The sequence below is a fragment of the Gobio gobio genome (assembly GCF_949357685.1).
Source record: "Gobio gobio genome assembly, chromosome: 11".
Taxonomy (NCBI): domain Eukaryota; kingdom Metazoa; phylum Chordata; class Actinopteri; order Cypriniformes; family Gobionidae; genus Gobio; species Gobio gobio.
This window is the reverse complement of record NC_137104.1, coordinates 11,448,076-11,470,406: the sequence shown is the minus strand read 5'-3', so window position 1 is coordinate 11,470,406 and position 22,331 is coordinate 11,448,076. Positions and strand designations below refer to the sequence as shown.

Genomic DNA, 22,331 nt, shown 5'->3' with positions numbered 1-22,331 from the left:
CAACTCGTACAGATCGGGGCTTAAAGATAATCCCGAATTTCCCACTGGTATTTACGACTTTGTGGTGGCGTTCATGTGCGTTCAACTCGTAAATACAATCTTTACGACATGACTTGAACGCACCATAAGACTGTTAGCAACTCTGTTCGTTTGTCCGAGTTAGCAACAGTAACTAAGGGGGGCGGGGCTTACCGATAGGTCAGTTATTCAGACACTTTGACCTGACCATGTTTTGCTTAAGTGTTATTTCTTTAATTGCTAATGCGACCTTTTACACCACAGAATGAACAAAATGAAGCATTGCTTGGTCATTGGTTGACCTAAATTGGTATTATCTAATTGTGTACTTAAATTTAACAACTGACAGCTGATTGGTTGATTGTAATCCATCACACATTATCAAGATTAATTTGTCCTTTGTCCTTGTCATATTTTATTACCATACTATAGTGAATAAACTGTGATAATGTGAGAAAATGTTGAAGGTGTCTGAATACATTTTGGTTTGACTGTATAATATTGCGATAGAGAAGGAAGCCATTTAAGCCAGGGGTTTTTATACTCTGATGCTTTTCCCCAAATGTCCCCAGTCTCATCTCCCATTCAGCATTAGGGTTGTAAAAAAAATAACCTACTGACCTCTCGGCGCATGGCACAGTGCACGGTGATGATGACGAATCCCTGGACTGAGTCAAAGACTGCGAAGAGCACCTGGAAGAGGGTTGATCGTCGGTCTGTGATGGCCAGAACAGCTGACATCCACGTGAGCGCCAACAGAGGGAGAACAACACAAGAGCTCCATAACGACGCCCTATGCAGAGAGAGTACAGAGCAAAGTGCATTTCATCCTCCATGCAGCAAGGTGGAGACATCACTGCACCTGGAATCATTGGCATTAAGATAAACTATTATCACGATTAGAGTCAAGCTATGGGAACAGCACAGCAACACAGGCATTTAACTGAGCGTCAATAAAGCGTAAATCTATGCGTAATGAGTGGTAATAATTAAAGACCTGAAATCCCAGATCAGGTGGTTGCTATATTTTGTGTTCCACATACTGAGTATTTAAAAATGTTCCAATTACCAAATTTCCCACCATACTGTATGAAGCAGATTTCCAAATAATTTTGAAGTACCATATTTATGAATACACTAAAAATGTAGTAACTTGGTATGAGCCACAAATCATCAAACAGAAGAAAAAACCCAGTATTAATTTCTTTTATTTCACATTTAATTTATTTTTATTTTATGTTGCAGGAAATTATGGTTACCATGGTCCATTTTTGAATGAATTAATGAATGAATGAATGAAACATGATTATGCAAAGATTAATAATAATAATAATAATAGTGCTGTCAATCCATATTTAGTAATGACATTATTATTGGGTAACACTTCATTTCGATTGTCCACTTTAGACATATTACTAACTATAAGTAACTTTGCAACTACATGTTAACTACCAGTCAGTCTACCAGTCAATAGAGTATTAGTATACTAATAAAGTCTATAGACCATTTTGGTGTTTGCAAACAGCAATGATGTCTTTTGTGAGCGGAGCCAACCTGGTGAAAATGACAGCTCTGCAGTAGCAGTCTATGGAAGCCACGGAATAAAATAATTAAAAAAAAAAAGGTTTTAGTTTATAGCTCACACCTCTGACTTTTTTTTTCTCTGAAAAATCTAAATTGCAGGATATAAACTCGTCTTTTTTCCTCAGAATGTGGTATAAACTGTGAAACTGTGAAAAATGTGGTATAAACAATTTCAAGTTATAACGTTCGAATTGGGAGATATAAACTCACAATTGAGAGAAAATGTTAGAATTGTGAGGTAAAAATGTTATAGGTTTAAAAATTATTTCATGCTGTAACTGTATGGCTAATACATTATGCCCCCCTGTGAATGGCATATGTGAATATTGTGTAGACTTATTGTTTATATCAAACACATTATATCAAACTCACTAATCATAGCAGGTTTCCTCAGTCCAGTTTGTCCGTTTAATTAACCATAAACTCAATATTGGGCGATATCCTATAAATATGAAGATCTTTTATCTTTTATTTGCATTCCGATTCTGACATCCAAAGGCACAACAAAATTGTTTCCCCCTTATTTAGTTGATTCTGCCCGTTTTCCTCCAGTTGTTACCACTGTTTTTTTTGCCACCACAATGCGCGCGCAGCTGCAAGTGACATAACTGTGATGTCACCTCCAAATTGGTCTATAGACTGTCTGCTTAATATCTGCTAACACTTTATTTTGATGCTCCCCAACAGACATTCTACTGACTACAAGCCAACTTATTCTACTAACCCTAAACCTAACCTAACAGTCTACTAATACTATCCAGCCACCAGGTTGGCTCCGCCCACAACGGATGTCATTGCTGTTTGCAAACACCAAAATGGTCTATAGACTTGATTAGTAAACTAACACTCTAATGACTGGTAGACTGACTGGTAGTTGACATGTAGTTGCAAAGTTGCTTATAGTTAGTAGAATGTCAAAAGTGAACTTGAAATAAATTGTAACCTATTATTGTTTTTTTTTTTCTTCTTCAATTCACAGACACACATGGTCAATTCACTTAGGACAAGCTCTCAGTTTGTTTGTAAAACAGACAAATAATTGCTGTTCATAATGCTGGGCGCTCATGCTAACAGGCCCTAATAGATTTCCAACATGTTGGGAATCCTACAGGAGTGTTTCGGTTCTGCATCATGCAGAGCCTATTTAGATAAATATTAGGTGTCAGTACGGACTTGTCTGCTTAAGCTCAGCGAAGCAAGGGCTCACAGCTGGGCATCAATTTAACATCTTCACGCTGCACTGACTCAGTCTTCTGCATGTGACTGAGATGGGACGGACATTAGCAATGAGACCTAAGCAAATGAGTTCTCATGCTCATATAAGAGCAAGAGCAATGCAGAAAAATGAAGACAAGGTTGACTTGGTAAATGTAAAATAGCATGACTGAAATTCAGTGTCCTCCCCTAACTAACTGTGGAGAGAAAGCATGGGGTTTGGATGGAGCAGGAACTTCGGTATCAGAGAAAATTTGGTAATTGGTGGGATCACGTGAACATGGTCCACCCAAACTTTCTTTAGGATGTCCTCTTCATTCATTTCTATGAATGGAAGTTGTATTATGGCACCACACACACATGCCCCATATTTATACTCGGATTGCTGAGACAGAAAAAAAATGCAGACAGCAAGAATGAGATGAGGAACAGAAAAAAAAATTGACAAAGAGAAAGAGGAACAGAGAAGCGATATCATTAATTTCATTATCATTTCAATAACATGACTCCATCCAGCAAATAGAGGAGACAAGTCCAATTCATCCAAAGCCAAAAGAATCAGAGGTGACCCTTGATCCACACTCTGTTTCTTTACCTCTTCAAAGAGCACACCGTGTTTGTGTGTGTGTGTGTGTGTATTTGTGTATTTGTGTTTTCGATATGGCTGTCAATTTAACACATTCACTTAGTATATCATTAAAACATTTTTTTATAAATAACAATCTGATTATGTGTAATATATATATATATATATATATATATATATATATATATATATATATATATATATATATATATATATATATATATATATATATATATATATATATATATATATATATATATTTATTTAAACCCTGTAATAATGCCCCTGACATGTACATAAGGGATGCAGATGTACTACCTCAATGTTTTTGCAACAGTCTACAGTCAGCATAGCAGACAGGCATAGCAAAAAATCCTGTTAGGAATATTTTTGCAATATGATAAATAACTACATTTACAACATTAACATATTTAGATTTTCAGTCATAGACTGGATCTTGAATATAAGTGTATTTGCTCTTTTTTTCCACTTGTTTTAAAAAAAAACTGTACTAAATACAGGTGAAATGATCTGCCTGTGTGGCAAGGCATAATACACTTGTATCCAAGACATTTTCTAATATCAAGTCTTAATATTTTACACATTAAGACAAGTGTTTTTTTGCAGTGCAAATGTGTCCACTGGCAACAAAACAAAGCAAAACAAAGCAAAGCAAAGCAAAACAAGCAACAACAAAAGCAAAGCAAAGCTTAGCAAAACAAAACAGAACAGAACAGAACAGAACAGAACAGAACAGAACAGAACAGGGGCCCGTTCTTCGTACCTCGCTAACTCAGTTAGCTGGATTTGATTGTTGACGATTTGGCATGATCTTGGATTATTTGGTTCTTCGACGCTCATCCTGGACTTGCTGTCATAGCAACAGGTCCGTAAACTTAAACCTGCTCGCGAGCAGGCTTATTTCATGTAAATAGGATTAGATTGTATCTTGAGGTGATACTTAAAATCTGTCCCAGCCACTGCTACTTTATTACAAGAGTTTATTACTGAACCAGGGGCAAAAATAATACTTTTTAATAATAATATACAAATTTTAAATTGTATATGTATATGAGAATGTGTATAATATTATAATGTTGTGTATAATAGACACAGCCACTTGGAGATGCAGAGAATTTGATCTTGACCCTTAATAAACTTTAATACTGTCACGTTACAAATCTGCTTCAAATTGAATTAAAAATTGAATTACAACTTTGAAATAAAAATTTAAAGGGTGTACAAGTACTGTATAAAATCGTGAATATAAATAATTGGTAATCATGTTAGAAAAAAAAAATTATCATTGATCAATAACTTTTATGTTGGTTTGGTCGTTTAGCTGTTTCCTTATAAAGGTCCAGATATTCGTAGTTTTTTTTTGTGTAATTTGCCAAGTTTTTTGCCAGGTGGCTTTTTTAATTATATGATGTCATTACGTTGCTGTCTTGACACCAGCCAATCTCTGCATTGCTGATCATGGTTTCGAGTATCGATGCATCTGCCCTCTTCAGGGAAAACAAGAACGCGCAGTGATCTTAGATAATTTAATCCAGATATTTAAATCTAATCCGCAAATTCGTTTGAAAAACCAAATTAGCCAGACATCAGTTATCACGATGAAACGATCTGGGATCTGTCAAATCATCTCAGATGTATTAAGCGAGGTACGAAGAACGGACCCCTGAACAGAACAGAAAAAAACAAAGCAAGCAACAACAAAAGCAAAGCAAAGTAAAACAAAACAAAACAAAACAACAAAAGCAAAGCTAAGCAAAACAACAACAACAACAAATGCAAATAAAACAGAACAGAACAGAACAGAACAGAACAGAACAAAACAAAGCAAGCAACAACAAAAGCAACGCAAAGCAAATCAAAGCAAAGAAGCTAAGCAAAACAAACAAAACAAAGCAAGCAACAACAAAAGCAAAGGGAAACAAAACATCAAAAGCAAATAAGCTAAGCAAAACAAAACAAAGCAAAACAAAACAAAACAAGCAACAACAAAAGCAAAGCAAAGCAAAACAAAACAAAACAAAACAAAACAAGCAACAACAAAAGCAAAGTAAAGCTTAGCAAAACAAAACAGAACAAAACAAGCAACAACAAAAGCAAAGCAAAACAAAACATCAAAAGCAAAGCTAGGCAAAACAACAACAACAACAAATGCAAACAAAACAGAACAGAACAGAATAAAACAAAGCAAGCAACAACAAAAGCAAAGCAAAACAAAACAAAACAAAACAAAACAAGCAACAACAAAAGCAAAGGTAAGCTAAGCTAAGCTAAGCAAAACAAAGCAAGCAACAACAAAATTAAAGCAAAGCAAAGCAAAGCAAAAACATTCACTGAATGAATAGTCCCAATGTATGCCTTTGGACACTTGTATAACTCGATTGCAAAATATTTTGCAGTGTCTTGTAGTTCCTGTAGGCTTATGCTTGACGAATAAAACATATCTAAATAATTTTTCTTGTAATGTCTGTTCAGTGATTTACAATATTATAATGCCTTAAATGATCATCTTTGAGGGAATTTCTCAGCAAAGATTTAAGAAAGTGATTTTTGCAGTGTAATTCTGGAGTGTGCTGACAGGAGGGTGGCTCTTTGAAGAGTTTCTTACTGTCAGTGTTGGGCTCTAGAGAGAGAAAGAGAAGAAAGAAAGATATGGAGAGAGAAAGTAAGAGACAAAGAGAGAATATGGAATGAGACTAACATGGCGCTGCTGGCGGTAGAGCTGGACAGGGCGGTACTGGAGATCACGCCACACTTGGAGCATTTCAGGAGCAGCCTGCTACGCGCTTCCAACGGCGGACTTCAGGACCCAATACACATACACACACACACACACACACACACACACACACACACACACACACACATACATACATACATACATACATATATACATATATATTCACATGGGGAAGAGATTGACATGACACACAGAAGCAGGGAGATCCATCCATACACCCACATTCATGCCAATACACACAAATGGCACGAAGGTAAAAGGTTGAATGCAGATTGGAGGGGAATTGCCAATGGAATATTTGGATAATGACAACAAAACAAGTACATAAGGAAAGGGAACACATAATAGAGAGGAAAAAGAAAGAGAAAGACAAAATTAAAGTAATGCCAAGAGAACAGCATCAAGCAATGAACAACAGTATAGGCAGAACGAGATCTGTAATGAATGTCTCAGCGTGAAAGTAGCTTGTGTGTGAGAGAGCGAGAGACAATGAAGGCAGGAAAATGATAAAATGGAGAGAAACACAGTAGAATGCGACCACAGATCATTAACAATCAGCAGATGAGGCAGATGGGAGCTGCAAAGACTAACCTACTTCAGCTGCTCACTGAAGTGCGCGCGCGTGTGTGTGTTATAGGACTTTTTGTGTGTGAAAACAGGAGAAAGACTGATGCAAAGAGAAGGATAGTCTTTCACTGTCGACACTCACACACACCTGATACCGCTCGCGAGCCCTGATTTGTGTTAGCATGGTTAGAAAACAGATCAGCACGTCCAGGTTGGTCTCCCTTGGGTCATTAACCAGTAAGTTCATATTTTAATGAACCCTGTTACAATCCCCCTCAGCTTTATAAATAAAGGTCTGGGGTATAAAAGTGGTACTAAAGATTTAAAGGGGAATGAATAATTTTTTCTATCAGTAGAAATGTGTGAATATGTGAATACAAATGTATTTTGTATTGTTGCATTGGGAGAAAAGTTGAAATGAAAGGAAATTTATGCTAAAACCAACTGAAAAAGTGAAGCAAATGCATTTTAAGAAAATCTTGATATCTTAAATTGTATACAGTTTTACTTCTTAGGTAAATTATTCTTATTTTAAGACTAAGATGATGATAATACATACTACTACTACTAATAATGATATATAAAATGATATTTTTTCAACTTTTTTCAACATTGATAATAATAACCAATAATAACCATTATTCATAATTGAACACCAATAATAAATCATAATATCTTCGCACAAAATCATCATATTAGCTTTGCCATTACAAGAATAAATTACATTTTAAATATATGTTCAAACCATTTAATTTAAATTGTAATAATATTTTACTGTATTTTTGATCAAGTAAATGCATCTTTGGTGCAGACTTTCCTCCCAAAAAAACACCACTCTTAGGTTGTTTTTCAAGCACATTATTACGACCTTTATTTAACGTTTTAAAGTCATGCGCCCTCTAGCTGGCGCAAAAATAATGACAGTGTCGTGTTACGTCTGTCGTCATGAAAGGGCGTATGACTGTTGTTACCAATCAAAATGCGTGTTCATTTAAATGCAATGTGTGGACTTTTTACCACCATTTGTCATATTTACATTTACAAAAATATTTTTTTATTAACAACTACACCCTAACTAAACCTACCCAGTGATTTATGAGCACATACGTTCCCTGGGATCGAACCCAAGATTGCATGATCACATGGTTACATGATGTTGTATTTTGCAATGCTCTATCAATAGAGCTACGCAAAACCCGAAATATGACGCAAATAAAAGGAAACAAAGCATTAAAATGGAAGTGTCCTGTTGTCGATAGGGGCACAACTTTAGTAAAGCTCATAGCTCCTATGAGTCGTATTTCAGGGAAGTGATAAACGACCTATATGGACGCATTGGTTGGAGGACATGTTGCTTTGGTGAGCATAAGAGACTTCAAAAACATAAAAAAATATATATATAAATTAGAAAGATTTATTCCAAACTTTTCACACTACTGGCTGAGTCAGTGTTGCAACAGTATTTTGAGCAACACTATGTTTATAAATGTATGCTTAGTTATTTAGTCTAGGTTTACACAACAACGATGTACTTAAATAGTTTTTTCCCTTCACATTTTTAAAAAAGTTTCACGTACAGATGACAATGTTGTTAAAAAGATCCCTGTTCAATGGATCCATGAAAACGCTAAAAAATGCTGTATTATGCATGCCAGACCTGTAGATGGCGATGTCACTTTGTAAGGAAACACTAAGTTCCTATAAAACTGAAGACGTAATACAAGCATGATGTCAACGTTTCACAAATTCGTGTTTTTGTAGTTTACACAGAGACGATAATGGTATCATTTTCAAAAACTTGTTTGTAAAACTTTGCATTTTCAGGCCCTCAAAACGCTGTCGTTGTGTAAATAAACGGCCAAAACACATAAAAAAGTTTTCAGATTTTTGTTAAAAATGCTCTCATGTAAAATCAAATGACTGAGGGGAATTAATTGGTTCAGTGCTTTAGGTGATCCACTGATTCACTGACTACATATGCACTTCTGTGTTTGTGCATTATTAAGCCATAATAAAAGCATTTTATTCCAATTTAAGTAATTTTTTTATGTTAGTGTTCTGAGAAGCTGATTGAAACTGTAAAGGGAACAAAAGACAGTCTCATGTCACAGAGTTGGAGAACGTGCTCAGAACATTAGGAATTATGCATATGAGGGGGCACTCAGGTTCAGCAACTAACACACTTATTTACACACACAACTTTAAAACAATAAAAGCAAAATACTAAATTTAGTATCCTTCTAAAGATCTAAAGTGATGCTGCCTGTGCGGAACCCTTGAGTATTGAGGGTGGTTGCTAGGGCATTGTGATGTGGTTGCTAAGGTGTTTTGAGTGGCTTCTTACTGTCCCTATCCAAATTCTCTGATATTTTGATCTCTAGATTTTGCTTGGATCCCAGCTTGAGGTCTATTATATCATCCGCCAGGTGTAGTCTTCGCTTTGAAAAGTAATAGCACTCCCCCTCCCCCATACCTATGGAAGCTTGTTTCCGCCATGGAATAAAACAATTTAAAAGATAATTGTTATTGAGATAATTGTTTAATCTCGCAACTCTTTTTTTCCTCACAATTTTGAGTTTGTATCTTGCAATTCTGACTTTATGACTCGCTATTATGACTTTTTTTCTCACAATTGCGAGTTTATATCTTGAAATTCAGACTTATTTTCTCAGAATTGAGATATAAACTCGCAATTGTGAGTTATAAAGTCCAACTCTGAGGAAAAAAGACAAAAAAAATTCTCAGAATTGCAGGTTTATACCTCACAATTCTGAATTCATAACTCGCAATTGTGAGTTTGTATCTCGCAATTCTGACTTTATAGGTTCTCGCACACTGTAAAAAAAAATGTGGGGGAAAAATTTTGACAATTGATCATTACATATTGGCCCAATAAATGACTTCCAAATAATTATTCCCATGTAAAAAGATGCATTGTACTAATCATAGCTTGATCATATCAAATCATATCAAAATTAAAATTGTATATTCACCGAACATATTTAATTGTGCTCAGTCAATCTATGAAGTCGAAGTGAAAAATCCATGTTGGCTGAACAAGTGCTACGTCCGAAAAACGGTATACGCATGCGCAAAATGCGTATGAAAAAAAACTTTCGTGTGGAGATTTCAAATGCGGAGACGCGGGAGCGGCAGCGCGAGCGGAGCCGAACCAGCAGGTGCTGAAGACCGAAACAGACATTCCCAAGAGAATAGAGAGATATTCATCTCAGAAAGACGTTGGTGAGTATTTAGCACTGAAATTATTCTACAGAGTTTTGCTTTATGACATATGAAGTTTAAAAGACATTTTGTAGAATCACGAGTTCATGCATTCATTGGTTTCATGCGTGTGTTCTCGTTTACTCTAAGGGTAGCCAATAGTTTTATTTTCCTCATGTCTTATATGTCTAAAATGATAGGTAATAAGTAAATTAAGTAATTTGTGTGATATATGTGGCATGCGACCATTGAACACGGTGCCGGAGATTGCATTTGGCGTCGACCTCTTTCAGGGCTTAAGTTATTGCCTTTTAATATCAAACACGTCAAGCTCGATTTTCTTATTCATCCATTCATTCGTCTCATCCTCATTATATAATGAAGTAACTTCTGTTCTGTCATTTGCCAGATGTGATGCAGGGAAACTTTGCCATTAATGTTAGTTTTTATTTTTATTTGCAGGTTTTTAGCTTGCAGTGCCACGTTTTCTTCACCACTTTAAGTCATCCTGTTATGCAGAAGACTTCTTGAATATTCAGAGTTTTCCTTATTGAAAATAAGGTATTTTCATCAAATATCCTGTGTTGGAATTTACTTGTTAATAAAGTAATGTGATAAAATGTCAACCCTGTTGTCTGTGTTCTGTATTTTGCTTAATATATTTATGTTTTTAGTCATTTTTGTCTTTTGGGACAGTGAGAAATAAACAATTGTTACTACAATTTAAAATATTTAATTGGACCAACCTCACAGTTTCACTGTAAAACATTTCTCCAATTCAAAATTTTCTAGTGAGCGATCACATCTAAATTGTTTAGTTGGCCAAATTGAAAAATTGAGATGTGATCGGTCACTAGAAAATTTTAAATTGGAGACGCCTGACATTTTTTACAGTGTTGGTAAATTACATTTTTCCATTGGCTCAACATATTATTGCTAATTGAGCCCATGTTAACAGGCTGTTGCCACAATTGATAAAATTCAATTCACAGAAATTCAATTTGGCCAATTGAAAAATTTAGATGTGACCAGTCACTAGAAAATTTTGAGTTGGGAAGATTATACATTTTTTACAGTGCAGTTGGAAGTTTAATTCATACAATTCTGGGAAAAAAAAGACTGAATTGTGAGTTTATATCTCGCAGTTCTGACTTTATATCTCACAATTCCGACTTCACGTGATTCTGAGAAAAAAGTCTGAATTGTGAGATTAAAAAGTTGCAATTTTCTTTTTTTTCTTTTCATTCTGTGGCGGAAACAAGCATCCATACACACCTGCATATACACTGCCCGGCAAAAAAAAGTCGTAAAAAAGCATCAACTTTTGGTCAAGATCTTGTATTGACAATGCAAGAGTCCAGCACTCTGTAAAGTCTCCTCCAGCACATCCCAAAGACTTCCAATAAATCTAAGGTCTGGACTCAGAGGTGCCAATTCATGTGTGAAAATGATTATTCATGCTCCCTCACAACCATTCTTTCACAATTTGAGCCTGATGAATCTTGACATTGACATCCTGTAATATGGCCATGAAGTGTCTTCCTACAGGGTTTTTAAGAAATGAAAAGCTACACACTCCATCAATTAGGATTAGAAGAACTGATGCCAAATACATAACATGCTAGAAACATAATAATAATAATAATAATCACTGCAATAATGATCCAATCATTGACTCTTAAGCATTTGTCAATTAAAATCCTAACAGGCAGTGTATATGTGAAAGACAGCATTAGAGAGTATGAATATGGAAATGAGTTGAACTGAATTTAAACGCTGTGACATTTTTATATACAAGCTGAAAAATCCATAGTTAGCCATTGCAGCTCCCAATATGCATTGATCTCCCTTGTACATAAATAGTACAGGAAAAGAAAAGTGAAAAAAAAAGAAAAAGACAAATCAATTAGGGCAAAATTGCAGAATGTACTCTTGCCTGGAGGGATTACAAATATCCAGTCATTGGATTAGCTGAGATCTCTGATTAGCTCCTCATTCAATTAGTAAGACCCACAGTTTCCTGCCAAGACATCGGCATGGTGGTCCACCAAAGCAATGCCACATATCTAAATGACATTTGTACAGCATGCATTCAAAGCGGAGAGGCTATCGCTACCCATTAGACACTAATTCGGTTGCACTGTGATTATGCCATTCTCATGCCTTCAGTAAAGTATTGTCGAAAAAACGCTTCTGCATCGCAATGAGCTTGAGAGCGGTTGACCCGTGAGCTCATTTTAAACAATGCACAGCAGTTAAAAATGGGGATTTCTGATGTAGCGTCAGTTTAATTAAAGATGGAGGACTGTGAGAATGCTCTTAAAAGTTACCAGGTAGCGGATTCATGGAGCGGAATGGGAATATTCAATCTCTCAGAGCGGTTTAGCCTCTCGTTTGAGGTGAGATGTGGCGGTCCACTCATTAACACGAGTGTTTAATGGATCACTCGGCTTTGTGTCCAATCAAACAAAGGCAAAACAGAACAAGCGTTTTAAAAGCACAAGGGCTCCTTGATCCTGTCAGTATGTGCAGTTACATGAACAATGAATACACACTTAGCTAATGACAGAGCTATCAGAGAACTAGCCTGAGGTTAGCAGGCCAGAGAATCAATACAAGTCCATTAATGAAGCTGTCATATCTTGGCTTTCAGTCTGATGTTTTTCAACTTTTAGTGGTAGTGTGTGTGTGTGAGCATGAGTAATTTATTTTGCCCATACAAATATTTGACAGGATATTTTAAAACCTTCAACAGGCCAGTGCTAAATGAGCGACTTGGTGCAAATCCAGAAATAGATGTGTATCATATAACCATCGCTTTGACCTTCACTTACCCTGCTCTTTGCTTTTTGGACTTGTCTGAGATGCCATCCCTAGACATGAGCTTGTTGAAGACCACTATTCCAATCAGCATGTTAACCTGCATGAAAGAGATAGAAGTAGTGTTATTTTCTTTGTTAGAAGTTTTGCAGTTACTTCCATGATGAAAAGATCTATTATCTTTATGTTCTTTCAGGCTGGATTATTCTGGTTTTCAAGTAAGGATCTTGTTTAGCCAGTAAGATTTAGCTGGTTAAGCTGATTGACCATCATAATCTTAGCAGTGTTGCTGGCTAAGCTAGTAAAGAACAGGGCTGTGCAACATTCAACATTCAACTGAATTGAGGATGACTTTTAAATTCTAATTCTAACCCCTTAAAGGTGCAGTATGTAATATTGACAGCTACAGTAGCAGTTGAAATGGGTACTGCAATCCAAATAAAAAAAAAAATGTGGAGAAAGTTGTTTCCCCCATCTCCTCTTCCTCAAACTCGACAGTCATGCGGGTTGCCAGATTGAGGATACGCAATTGCAATCTCTGACCCAGTTTGTTTGCTGGCTTCCATGGCAGCAATACGCTGTGTTTTCAGCCAACTGGCAACCCGGGGTGTCGAAATCCTCTATTGAGTAAATTGGCAGTGGGCAGGATAACACAGACAACAAAAACAGAACACACATTTCAAAGTAGAATAACTGGCTGTAGCATTTTTTTTGACCTTAGCATGTTTTCTATCTCTGCAAACATATTTACGGTAGTTTTATGCTTTAGTACAGTCAAAAAAAATTACATACAGGACCTTTAATTCCATTTGAAATGAAATAGCAAATGAAATGCAAATGTGTAATTGTAATTCAAATGCAAGGGGAAATAATTACAATGAATAGAAATTCATATAACTATACTTGTACAGTTTTTCTCAATCGCTTTGGCTCTATTCACAAATGAGACTTTTTTTCTCTCAAAACATTAAGTTCAGATCTCTGAACAATTAGTTTCTTGTTGACATCAGATTAGAATTTCTTATTGATTTAAGCAAATTGCATTTGTTTTGGCACGTGTGCAAAAGAGTTAGTTGAATCGTCAACAATTTGCACAATGACTAAATGCACACAGCTTGTTGATCAAAACTGATGAGTTGATTCTCAGCGAAACTGTCAAACTCTTCACAATTTATAAACATTCTTTCATCGTGTGAGCCATCACATGCAACATCATCCATTCAGTGATCAAAAGCTGTTAGACATGTTATATTCTATATTAAATACTTATGACATGGAATGTTTATTAAATTGCCACAAACACACACACACACTATACACCGATCAGGCATAAAATTATGACCTAATTTTGTGTTGGTCCCCCTTTTGCTGCCAAAACAGCCCTGACCCGTCAAGGCATGGACTCCACTACACCCTTGAAGGTGTACTGTGGTATCTGACACCAAGATGTTAGTTTTATATTTAAATATATATTAAAATGTAATTTACTCCTGTGATGTCAAAGCTGAATTTTCAGCATCATTACTCCAGTTCTGTACCAAATGATCCTTCAGAAATCACTCTAATATTCTGTTTTGCTGCACAATAAACATTTCTTATTATTTTCAATCTATATCTAATTGACCCCAAACTTTTGTCCAAATTAACATTAACCAAGATTAATAAATGCTGTAAAAATACTAGTATTAGTTTGTTTTCGCTATTGCATTAACTAATGTTTTACCCAATTGCTACCCACAAATACTTTGAGATGAAACAATAATTGGCTGGACCTCCAGCAGCATCGCAACCGGACCCCCTGTTGAAAACCCCAGTGCTGAATCAATACTCTTCCTGTTCAGTCTGCTCCGAGAGCATATCGAACCTACCAAGTCTAACATGTTTACGAGTGCCGTTCGTATTCTGATCATGAAAGGCGCTTGCTTAGACAATGGGTCTTCCGTTTTACTATTTGCTAGAGGCAAGATTAATTATTTTTCCATTAATTAGATTTGCCTCTCCAAAGAGGGAGCTGGCATCTCCAGATGCCCAAATCTCATTTGCAGTTGTTTGTTTGAGAGGGCCGCTTTATGCCACCACCAAGAAACAAACAACGCAAATCACATCTGACCATGAAAAACAATGCAAACACCTCACAGAAAACACACAGCACCTGAGACCGGGGCTGTGGAGGATATATACACACATATGCTTGGTTGCTTTGGTCTAATAAGCTCATCAAGTTCACTCGTGCATTTTAACATGATACATACTGATGAAAAATACATACATTTGAAATGAGACAGGCCTCAACTCTAATCTCATTAGTGACCCAATTTTCTCTTCGACTACAGGCGTGATCTATAGGGCCCTATTTTAACATTCTGAGTACATGGTCTGAAGAGCATTTTTTTTTTCAGGTGCACTTTGGGCATGTCCGAATTCACTTTTGCTAGTTTAACGACAGAAAAAAAATTTCAGCGCGCCAGGCACATGGTCCAAAAGGATTGTATGTAGTCTCTTAATGAGTGTTTTGGGCGTAACGTGCAATAAACCAATCAGAGTATCATCTCCCATTCCCTTTAAAAGCCAGTTACGCTTGTACCATGGCGGATTCGCTATTTACATGGCGGAATTTGTGAGCGGAAAGACTGAGCGCTTCTCCAGAGAGGAATCTTTTATTTGTAATATTTAAAAATGTTTGTGTGCTGCTGCGCGTCCCTGTGTGTGTAATAAGCAAAGTGTAAGCTCGTTGTGCACCTGCCTATAGGCACATATTACTAAAGACTGCGTTCTTTAAATAACAAAAAAAAGTTGTGTTGGTCAATGGTGCACTCATTTTTAGTTGCCTAAAAATAGCAAAGCCAACAATTCGCCTGAACACACCTCGTTTTCAGACCAGCACGCCCATGGGCGAACAGATGGTCACAAGTGCATGGCGCTGCATGTGGAAATGATAACTGCGTAGGGCTGAAACTAGCAAAAACCACTTGCGCCTGGCGTCGCATTTCGCCGGGTGTATGATTGAGCCCTTAAAGTGCATATTAAAGTGGGCGGTGCTCATGTTTGCTAATCTAACCAATAGGAATACCGAGTCTGAAACTTACCAGTACAATGACAGCAGCAGGACCAACGAAAGCATAGAGCAGCCCCCCTTCCAGAGACAACCAACAACTGAAATTGAGAGAAAGCAAGAGATAAAGTAAAATATAAACACCGCAAACCTATAGGGAAAGTTGAGATAGTGTTGGCTTCAGAAAAAAGGGGTTGGCGGGAAAGAAGCGGAAAGAATTGGTTTATTTTTGCACATTTTCATTAACCTTTAATAATTTTTCTTCACACAAATAAAGATTCAATTGGACTACAACCAAATTTGTTCCCTAAATTAAGAAACTGAAGAGGATATTTCAAATACAACCTCTTTATCTTATTATTTGGATGGTTTCTGAAAATATCACATTGTTAAATTGCTTTCATTTCAGATACCAAATAAAAGCTGCAAAGTAAATGGACAGATCAAGATATTGCCTAGTAAAGTTCTACACAAAATCTCGGAGGTCATACTTCATAGAAAAGCATTATTAATCATTATTTTAATAGAGCTATTTCGACATTTTGCAAAATTGTTCTGGTCAGACGCAATCAAACATTTCAATCTAGTTTGTATTCTGACGTCCTTGTGAAATGTCCGCTGTGAAAGGACCATTGACACATGCACTTAATCATACATGCATTCATATGTGAAAGACTGCAGAGAAGTAAGAAGCCCAGCGGTGAGGTTATCTGAGGCGACTGACTTCCTGGCACTGTTTCCAAAATTTGTCCTTTGGTTCGAGGGGAATCCATGTGTCAGACAGATCCAATTAAAGCTTTCAAAGGCCACCATTGTTTTCAACTTTTGTCTCCGATTAGTCAGAGAGCTCCCTGGTTTAAATCAATTGCTTAGTGGTGCAGTAAAGACAGAAACCATTATATGCAGAGCAGCAGAAAATTGGCACCACTTTGAGGGAATCCATAGGAATGGTGGAAGAATAACCCAGGGAAGGATCGTAGAAGACAATTCCAAGATTCCAAGACCCTTTCAAGGTCAAAGGTCAACATTAGGCAACATTCACAAAAAAACCCCATCCCTTTTCCAGTGTTTGTCTGGGCACCAAAATGTAGCTCAAAAGATGAAAACATCTGGCTTAGGATTAGTCGGTAAAACCCCCAGACTTTGATTTGTGTCATAAAGTATCTTTGAGTATCTTAGCACTTTTTTCATGCTTTGGTTGTACTTTTAATGTGATGTGTGTATGGGGGTAAACACATTATACGTATCAGGTTACTTTTTCAAATAACTAGTAAAGTAATGCAAGTAAAGTTACTTCTTCAAATAAATAATACAGGTTACTTTGTTTTCCCATTTATTGAATGCCTCCTGTCCTGTCCCCAGAATCGGGAATAAGTGAAGAGGCATTGTGTGTGATTTGTAAACATGATGGTTATTGTAGTTTTAGACTAAGTGCCAGATTTACTAACAGCTTGCACCAGCGCAAACCCTCTTTTGCCGTTAAAAAAAACTACTGTCAGGATTTACTAAAGACACACAGTGAAAAATTTGCACTGAAAATACATGGACAGGGTTATTTCTGCGGCTGACCTCATTGCATATGCATTTGTAGGAGTTTCCCTTTCAGACCCACATTTCATGGGAGAGGAGTATTTAAATGAATCATGCAAGGTGATTTACTAAGGTTTGCGATCATCAATTTACTGGTATTTACGCCATTATTTACAGCCCAAAAAAGCCTTTAACGAGACACTAATTTGCGGTGTTCTTGGTAGACTGCATTGGTCATTATGGAAATGAACCAGCTTTTATGGGATTGCACTCTCACGCTAATTTGCCTTGTTTAGAAAATCTGGCTCTAAATGTGAACTTGCATTTACTCATCTCACTTGCACACAAACAGATTCAGTATTCCTCAAAATGAACAAAACAGAAAAAAAATGCAAACTCAAATAACAAAAATATACTTTATGAATTTAATCTCACTTTATTAATCAACGTCTTTGCTGCTGACTTTCAATGACCCAATTCAACCATACTAATGAGCAAAAATGACTTTAGATAAACATCACATTTGTTTTTTTATTGCTGAAGAACGAACGTTGAACTTTATTCTCCTGTATTCTATTCTTCTTGCAATACAGAATGGCAGCAAAGCTGAAAGGTTTGTTTGAGCTGTGTCATCTACTGTACAGGCATGAATTTGCATTCTCTTCAGATTGAGGCTTATTCATTTCATTTTTTGGTGTGAAAGGGCCTACATTTGCCAAAAACATAACTTTTGTTTGTTGTTGTTGTTATTAATGCAAGACCCAGCCCAAGTGAGATGCAGTAATGCAAAAGTAATGCAACTCATTACTTTACAAAAAAAAGTAAGTACCACAATTAAATAAACACAAGTAAATCAAAACAATATTGTATTTTTTTAAAACAAACTTTCCCCAACACTGTATGTGGGTGTAGGGGAAAGTTGTCCTGGCCCCACTTTATATTAGGTGGCCTTAACCACTATGTACTTGTACTTGCTGTGTTCAAATCGTATTGCAAAACACCTTTGCTGATATTGAGGTGGGATACGGGTAGGGTTAGGGACAGGTGTGGTGGTATGGGTAAGTTTAAGGGTAGGGTTAGGTGTAAGGGAAGTGTCAACTGTGTAATTACAAATGTAACTACAGAAATTAATTATAGATGTAATTACATGCAGGTATTTTTTTAAATGCAAGTACAATGTAAAAACATGTATGTACACAATAAGTGCATTGTATCAAACGATTAATTAAAATGTTAGTACATATTAGTTAAGGACACCTAATATAAAGTGGGTCCGTTGTCCTTGCATATGTTGTTGTTGCATTACATATGTTATACTATAATACAGATTACTCAGTGTTCACATACTGCATATGAAGGTACTTCCATATGCTTTTACAAATTCAATAACATCCGGAGATCACTGAGACTTAATGTAAACCTCAAAATGGCATTTGATGAAAGATAAACGTCTCAACATTTTCCTTGCGGACTACACTGCATCAGTGATACTTACTAACTTGGCGTGCCGTAACCTCTAGCCCGGGTGAAACCCACAGATACAGCGACCACAAGGGCTGGAAGACCTGCAAGAACAAAAACCTATGATGAAAAAACTCAATTCACTGAAATTGAAAAGTTTCTTTAATTGCTTAACTTGTTTTATGTAAAACATGGTTGCAAAGTCCATTGAATATGAATGGATGGAACAAGTTAAATGGATGAATAAAAACATGTTGACATGAAATGAAAGTACATTAATGTACTTTCATTTCATGTCAACATGTTTTTATTCATGTGAATGTATTGTATGAGAAAATTGTCCACCACATATAACAGAGAACGAACACTGCTGAAAGGCAAATTATAAAAATCTAGAATCCCCAACCCTGTTTTTTCCCCCCCATAGAGCCATTAATGGCAGATGGCCTAAGGATGGAGATACAGTTAACTGAAGTAACTCAGTGAAATGTCCTCTCACATTGGTGACTTTCTTTAGCTTGTGCCCTTTTCATGGACAAATGCACACACCATTCCCCCTGTGCCCTCCCAGACCTTAAGCACGCTACTTTAGCAGAGAGCAATTCCCATGGGCCTCTTTGTATGTGTCTCTTTTCAAGAGGCCAAAGTGCAGCAGTGTAAACGTTCCTGTCTGTATCCTTTAAGAGTGATCCACAGGGCAAGTACACGGAGCACCCTACACACCCCTGTTAAAAAAGCTTGTTTTTGTGATGTAAAAATGAAACAAACAAGATAAATCATATCAGAACTTTTGCACCTTTAATTGCCACTCTATGAAAGGCAAAGTGACACATTTCAGAGAAAAAAAAAGATTCACATAAAAACATTAAATAACCTAAATGCATAAGTGTGCACACCCTGTGTTCAGAAATACCAGTTCTGGCATGAAACTATAGATGGCGCAGGCTGATAGGTCCTTTACTTATTTGGTAGCGATCACATCGTTATCTACATAGCGCAGCTGATTGGTTGCTGTTGCATCAGTGGCCAGTGAGCTGCGGCTCAACATTCAAATACTGGTAGTGTTTGCTGTTAGCAGTCTGCAGCACGCCTTCAGAAACGTTCTACCTTCCCCAGCTTCACCTGTATAGATTTGCAATGGGGTTATTTCATTTATGATACATGTGCAACAGCAGCATGTCTGTGAATATATTGGCAGTAGTAAGTCTCGGTACTAGATCTATTCCGCCAAGACCAAATACATTGCCATATCCATTACCATGCCAGACTCTACCATGCCAATCTCTCAGAGAGTTGTCATGACAGAATTAACTAATCAAGCTCATGTGAAATAGTACTCAACTGTCTTCATCTGAAGTACTATTTAGCTGATACTTTGGCTGGAACATTCTGTGTATCATTAATAACTGTCTTGACACCGGGACTGTCCCAGCCTGTTTTAAACTCAAAAACCTCACTCGATTCGGCTGTATATGCAAACTAGACCTATCTCCAAACTGTCATTTCTATCTAAGATTCTCGAAAAATCTGTCTTTATACAGTTGCAGAATTATTTGCACACTCATTCCATCTCTGAGATGTTTCAGTACGGCTTTAAAACCCTTCACAGCACTGATTCTTCTCTTTTATACGTTTTTATTGATATTTCTTATAATGACTACAGATTCTGGCGACACTGTGGCTTTAGTGCTATTAGACTTGAGCTCGGCTTTTGTCTTCGTATATATCACAGAACTCTTTTATCTCGGCTGGAACGTTCGGTTGGTATCACAAGTACAGTACGCAAATGGTTCCAGTCATTCTTATCTAATAGAAGTTTTCCAGTTAGTTTACGTACTCATTCATCCTCAGCGACTCACCTCACCTGTGGGTTACCCCAGGGATCGATTTTGGCATCCTTACTATTCTCATTATACAGTACATGCTACCCTTGGGATCAATTATGAACAGATTTGGTCGTGCCACTGTTATGCGGACGACATCCAACTCTACATACCTATAAAACATAAAAGATAACTCTGCTCAAGAGATTAGAAGCCTCTTTTTACAAGCTCAAATTGTGGCTCACTAATAATTTTATGTTACTTAAAGATGATAAAACCCAAATTATCTAATTTGTGCCAAAAGAGCACTCTAAAGAAAATTATTTTGATCTTAACATTCTCACACCATACCTTACCTCCGACGTTATAAATTTAGGATTTTATCTTGACAGTCGTCTTAAATTAGAATGAAATGCCATAGTTAGTGCTAGCTTTTACCACTTACGCCAGTAAGTCAAACCATTTTTAAGAAGGGATAGCTTTGAAACAGTTATCCACACTTTTATTTCAACACTACTCGATTACTGTAACACATTATCCCCCGGTTTCACAGACAATGCTTAAGCTAGTCCTAGACTAAAATGCATGTTTGAGCTGTTTTAACTGAAAGAATCTTGCACTGACAAATCTTAAAATATGTCAGTGGCATTGTTTTGTCTCAAGATGCACACCAGTAATGTTTTTTTCTTGGGCACGTTTATAAAAGTTACTTAAATGTCCTAATTGAACTAAGGCCTAATCCTGGCTTAGTCTAAGCCCTGTCTGTGAAACCGGGCCTATATGTTGGGTTAGCTCCTTCCTCCATCTCTCGCCTCCAAAGGGTCCAAACCCATTTGGAGGTGATCCAAAACAAGATCATGGCCCCTATTTTAATGATCTAAGCGCATGGTCTAAAGCGCACCGCGCAAGTGTACTTAGGGCATGTCCAAATCCACTTTTGCTAGTCTAACAACGGGAAAAATGGTCTGCGTGCCCGGCGCATGGTCCAAAAGGGTTGTACCTGTCTCTTAATGAGCCATGGGTGTGTTTTGGGGTGTAACGTGCAATAAACCAATCAGAGTCTCTTTTCCCATTCTCTTTAAAAGCTAGTCAAATTTTGGTCAATCACTACATACAGATTGTATTCAGAATGATGATCAAAACACAGATGGAGTAGATTGAGTCCATCAACACCCCTAATGCTTGCACAGTCTTATAGCTCGTCCTGGGTCGATATTTCATTCAGTAAAGTTAAACAGTTGTGATTTATATTTTGTTTAATGTTGGAGATTGTGTTATTTTACATATGCATTACATGTGAAATCGCTTGTTTCTGCTTATTCTTCACGTGTTTTGATCGGGAGATTCAAAAAGAAGTGTAATTTGAGAAGAAGTGTAATACCACTTTATAACCATATAAAAGTGAAAACACAGAAAGCTGGAAATTTCCATCAACAGCGGCGAGTTAAGATGTAGCAGTAAACCTTGCTTATAAAGTTTCCCATCTTCCATAGACTGAGGAAGGTGTACTTATCGGTCCTTGATTACAATGTTGCATACAGTGACCTTTACTTTGTAGAATTACCTCCTCCCTTCCCCTCTCTGTGTCTGTGAGGGCTTCCTGGCCTCTCCTGCTGCTGTCGTCCCTATTGTGTTTGCCATCACAGTCAGGGAGGCCAGCTTTACTCATGTGCTAATTAGACCTATCCATTCTTC

General features: G+C 36.9%; 1 protein-coding gene across 1 annotated transcript in view; it reads right to left on the bottom strand.

The window, feature by feature from the left end:
- The window catches only part of adgrb2 (adhesion G protein-coupled receptor B2), a 498,704-nt gene that overhangs the window by 42,611 nt on the left and 433,762 nt on the right, over window positions 1-22,331 (bottom strand). The window contains 5 exon segments of the mRNA XM_079829044.1: window positions 640-811; window positions 6,123-6,221; window positions 12,785-12,870; window positions 15,857-15,923; window positions 18,848-18,917. Coding sequence (XP_079685170.1) covers window positions 640-811; window positions 6,123-6,221; window positions 12,785-12,870; window positions 15,857-15,923; window positions 18,848-18,917 — 494 coding nt within the window.